The sequence below is a fragment of the Ailuropoda melanoleuca genome, chromosome 8 (genome assembly GCF_002007445.2).
Source record: "Ailuropoda melanoleuca isolate Jingjing chromosome 8, ASM200744v2, whole genome shotgun sequence".
Taxonomy (NCBI): Eukaryota; Metazoa; Chordata; class Mammalia; order Carnivora; family Ursidae; genus Ailuropoda; species Ailuropoda melanoleuca.
The window spans coordinates 128,989,263-128,993,593 of NC_048225.1; the positions used below are offsets into that span (position 1 = coordinate 128,989,263).

Consider the following 4,331-nt stretch of genomic DNA (forward strand, 5'->3'; position numbering starts at 1 on the left):
GGGGAGGCGGGACGCGGCGGGGCGGGGTCCTGAGTCGCGGCGGAACCCGGCGGCTACGCCGGAGGGGGACCCTGGCGAGGTGAGTGTGCCCCCCGGCCGTGCGGGCTGGGCGGCCTGGGCGCCCGCCGCGACCCCGGTGACTGGGGCCCCTGGCGGTGGCCGTCTGCTCGCCGCTCTCAGCTTCCGGCGCGGCGCCGGGGAAACGGGAGCGGGGAGTGATCCAGCCCCAAACTCGCCCTGCCCAGGTGGCCCACGAAGCTCCCCGCGACACCTCTGCGCAGCCCGACCCTCTCGGCTCCGTCCGCTCCTTCCTGCGGGGGGCCCGGCCTCTCCTCTCCAGAGAGGACCGAGCTCCAGGTGAAAGGGTAATTAGACTTCCACACCGCCCCGACGCCGGAGACCCCTCGCAGGGTCCCCGAATGAGCCATCTGAAGGGGCGCAGTCTGTGGGGGAAGGGGACCGTTCCCAGCCCAGGCATGCATGAGTCACACCGGGCTGGGGAGGTCGGAGGGGGCAGGGTGAGGGAGCTCCCCTCTGCTGACCAGCTCTCCCCTCGGCTTGGCCCCATCTCCAAGTGACCATTGCCCCCCTCGTTTTGTCTTCGGTCCGACAGTTGTTGGAGCAGCTGCAGCCACCATGGGGCCCTGGGGAGAGCCAGAGCTCCTGGTGTGGCGCCCGGAGGCCGTGGCCTCGGAGCCCCCAGGGCCCGTGGGGCTGGAGGTGAAAATGGGGGCCCTGGTGCTGCTGCTCTTGCTCACGCTCCTCTGCGGTCTGGTGCCCATCTGTGTGCTGCGCCGGCCTGGGGCCGGCCTGGAAGCCTCAGGTGAGCCTCTCCTGTTGCCTGCTGCCTCCCAGGCTCGGGTTAGGGAGGGCCCTGGGTGCTGAGGACGTTCCCCCTAAAGAGGGGAAGGCCCGAGTGACCACTGCTTGGGTTGGGGCAGTGAGGCTTGCGGGGGTTCATTGCTCACTCCTGTCTGTGCTCCACTCCTGTCCAGCCTCCCGCCAAAAAGCCTTGAGCCTAGTAAGCTGCTTCGCCGGGGGTGTCTTTCTGGCCACCTGTCTTCTGGACCTACTGCCTGACTACTTGGCTGCCATAGATGAGGCCCTAGCAGCCCTGCACGTGACGGTGAGCCCTTGCTGCTGCATGTGATCCTGTGTGTGTGGGTGCGTTCAGTCAACCTGGGGGAGAGGTGGCTCGATCGGATCTCTTCCTGGGACGCCCCATGATCGTGTGACAGGAGCCTAGCATGGGACCCTGTGAATTGTGCTTTTTAGTTATAGGGCGTAACTCTTTCTGGGGTGCTCCCCTTCGCCCCCAGCCCCTCTGTGACTGCTCTGCACTCACTGGGACACTGAGAGGAGCCTCTTACCAGGCATGTGATTTGTTCTGTGAGTTTCTCAGTCCCAGCCTCCAAGAATCATCTTCACGTTCACACCACTTTGCTGAAGGGGTTGGCAGTAGAGGACCCTACAGGCCTGGGAAGGGTGGGAGCCCTGGAGTTCTGACCAAAAATGCCATAACCCAAGGAAGCAGGATGTGAAGACGGTCAAGGACACAGCATAGGAAAGTCTCATGGGAAAAACTGAGAAGTTGTGTGGAGGTGCCAGGAAGGCACCCTGCATTCTTCCTCTTCCTAAGACTGGGGAAGTAACACAGGATGTACCTTCTGGGACTGAGTGACCTGTGGCCCCGTGTGACTATGTGTAAATCTGAATGGCCCCATGATAGCGTGTGTGTGTGAGCATTTGCTGAGGTGGGCAACATGGGATCCCGTGTGTGTGTGTGCGTGTGTGTGTGCCTGCGTGTCATGCTTTGTGTAATCTGCGCCAGTCACTCAGCTGGGGGTGGTTTTGCGCCCCCTTCACAGGAAACATTTGGTAGTGTCTGGAGACGTTTTTGGTTGTCACAGCTGGGGGAAGGAAGGCTTTGCGCTTGCTCTTGGCATCTAACAGGTGCAGGCTAGGGACGCCGTTACACACCCTACTGAGCACAGGAGAGCCCTCCAAAATGAAGAATTATCCAGCCCAAATTTTTAATAGTGCCAAAGTTGAGAAACGGTCTATAGGTAGTACTGCAAGTGACACTATAATCTGTGTGATTGCATCTTTGTGTAATTGAGAGTAGCCCTGCATCTTTGGGGGACTCCTCGAGACTCTGAATTTGACTCCTCTTCCCCATTTTTGGCCAGTCTCCTGAACTTCTTGCTGCCCTATCTGCCCACAGCTCCAGTTCCCCCTACAAGAGTTCATCTTGGCAATGGGCTTCTTCCTGGTCCTGGTGATGGAGCAGATCACACTAGCTTACAAGGAGCAGTCAGGGCCACCACCTCGAGAGGAGACGAGGGCTCTGCTGGGAACAGCAAATGGTGGGCCACAGCACTGGCATGATGGGCCAGGGGTCCCACAGGCAGGTGGAGCCCCAGCAGCCCCCTCAGCCCTGCGTGCCTGCGTACTGGTCTTCTCCCTGGCCCTGCACTCGGTGTTCGAGGGACTGGCGGTGGGGCTGCAGCGAGACCGGGCTCGGGCCATGGAGCTTTGCCTGGCTCTGCTGCTCCACAAGGGTGTTCTGGCAGTCAGCTTGTCCCTGCGGCTGCTACAGAGCCGCCTGCGAGCGCAGGTGGTAGCTGGCTGTGGGATCCTCTTCTCATGCATGACACCCCTGGGCATTGGGCTGGGTGCAGCTCTGGCAGAGTCAGCTGGGCCACTGCACCAGCTGGCCCAGTCTGTGCTGGAGGGCATGGCAGCTGGCACCTTTCTCTATATTACCTTCCTGGAAATCCTGCCCCAGGAGCTGGCCACTTCTGAGCAGAGGATTCTCAAGGTCATCCTGCTGCTCGCAGGCTTTGCCCTGCTCACTGGCCTGCTCTTCATCCAAGTCTAGGGGCTCCAGGTGCCCTGACCTTCCTTGCCTTCCCCAGCGTATGAGAATAAGGAGTGGGGAAGGGAGGATTGAGGAAGGGTTCTCTGGGAGATAGGGATGGAGTCTTTGGGACTATCTGACCAATGAGAGGGATGTGGTAGACAAGAGCCTGGCCCCAACAGAGAAGGGATAGTCAGATCACTAAAAACATGATCAGTGATTCATATTGGGGAAGACACTGAGTGCTAGAATGCGGGGTCAGACACTACATACAGGGACAAGCTGACAATGGGAGGGCTGGGGGCAGGTACCCAGCTGCTGTGGGATGGAGGTGTAGAGAAGGCACAGCCCAGAGTCAGCAGTCCTGCTGGTTCTAGCCCATTTCAGCCCTCTGTCATTTGGGGTGAAGTGGACTCCTACTTTTCTTAGCTCGTACTCTATCTCCCGCTTCCCTTCTCCCAGGGGACTAGTGCCAAATGGCCTCTTCCTGCCAGTTTTGGTACCTTCTCTGGCTCTTCTAGTCCTCCTCACTTCTCTGTTTTTTTAAGTGCCAAATAAATCCCTTTCCTCTTTGTCAAAAAGCACAGTGATGGCCCTGAACCCTGCCCAGCACCTCAGCAGAGGGGCCCTGCTTGCTCTTTAGCTGGAAGCAGCCGTGTTTGCTGAGTTGAGGTTGGGGGAGGGTTGGCAGAGCTATGGCCCCCACCACGACTGTACCCTAGGAGTACTGAACATGGACATGGTGCCCCATGCCCAGATGAGAAATACTGAGCTGCCAAACTTTTTTATACCAGAGGAGCCCAAGGGGAAGGCTCACCCCTATTTTTGGGGAGGGAGGGCTGTGGATAGAGCCATGTTCCCTAGAATCTATTTTACTAACTGACCTGTTTTGGGACTTGGTACCCAAATAAAAGATGTTTCTATACATTTGTACAGTGTCTGATTCATTTGTCTTGGGCAGGGGGTGGGCACGTTGCCAGTCTGAGTCCCAGACGTTTATACCTGTTTTAATATCCCTGCTGTCACTGTTTTCATTCAGGTTCCGTAGTCCCGTTCCCTGAAGACCCAGATTTTCCCTCTTTTGTTCCTTCCTTCCTTCTCGCCCTGTCTCCACCCCTTCCCCTTCCTCCCCAATCCTTCCCTCTCCCGCATCCCGCTCCCCTTCGCGCTCGGAGCCTCAAGCCCAACTTAGAACTACTTTTCCCAGCTTGCCCCGCGCAGGGAGGAGCCGAGGAGGAGGAGCCAGGTTCCGAGGCCCCGGAGCCACAGGGCTTCTGGGAAATGGAGTCCGCTTCCTGTCCGAGCTGCTCGCCTGGGGCCGCGCAGGGGTCACGTAAACAAACTACAGTTCCCGGCGGCCCCCCGCGCGCGACAGGTCCGGGCTAGGCTGGGGTCGGGTTCGCGGTGCTCGCCGAGGCGGCGGCGGCGGCGGTGGCGGCTGCGGCTGGAGGCGCGGGCCAGGGCCCGCGGC

General features: G+C 59.6%; 1 protein-coding gene across 4 annotated transcripts; it reads left to right on the forward strand.

Moving 5' to 3' along the window:
* SLC39A1 (solute carrier family 39 member 1) lies at positions 1 to 3,787 on the forward strand. 4 transcript variants are annotated; one of them, XM_034667563.1, is made up of 5 exons: positions 1 to 79; positions 246 to 365; positions 614 to 823; positions 996 to 1,126; positions 2,225 to 3,787. In XM_034667563.1, the coding sequence occupies exons 3-5, from the start codon at positions 637 to 639 to the stop codon at positions 2,879 to 2,881; spliced, it is 975 nt and encodes a 324-aa protein (XP_034523454.1). In that variant the 5' UTR covers positions 1 to 79; positions 246 to 365; positions 614 to 636; the 3' UTR covers positions 2,882 to 3,787. The 4 variants fall into 4 exon arrangements, with proteins under 4 accessions (XP_034523454.1, XP_034523456.1, XP_034523455.1 ...); XM_034667564.1 differs by having other exon boundaries at positions 7 to 79; positions 246 to 357; XM_034667565.1 differs by lacking the exon at positions 246 to 365.
* Positions 3,788 to 4,331: the final 544 nt, after the last annotated feature.

Bases quoted from the DNA above. Each gene is read 5' to 3' on its own strand.
- SLC39A1 (XM_034667563.1), top strand. From the start codon at position 637: ATGGGGCCCTGGGGAGAGCCAGAGCTCCTGGTGTGGCGCCCGGAGGCC. The intron at 824-995 runs GTGAGCCTCTCC...ACTCCTGTCCAG, and splicing joins GGCCGGCCTGGAAGCCTCAG to CCTCCCGCCAAAAAGCCTTG. The intron at 1,127-2,224 runs GTGAGCCCTTGC...ATCTGCCCACAG, and splicing joins TAGCAGCCCTGCACGTGACG to CTCCAGTTCCCCCTACAAGA.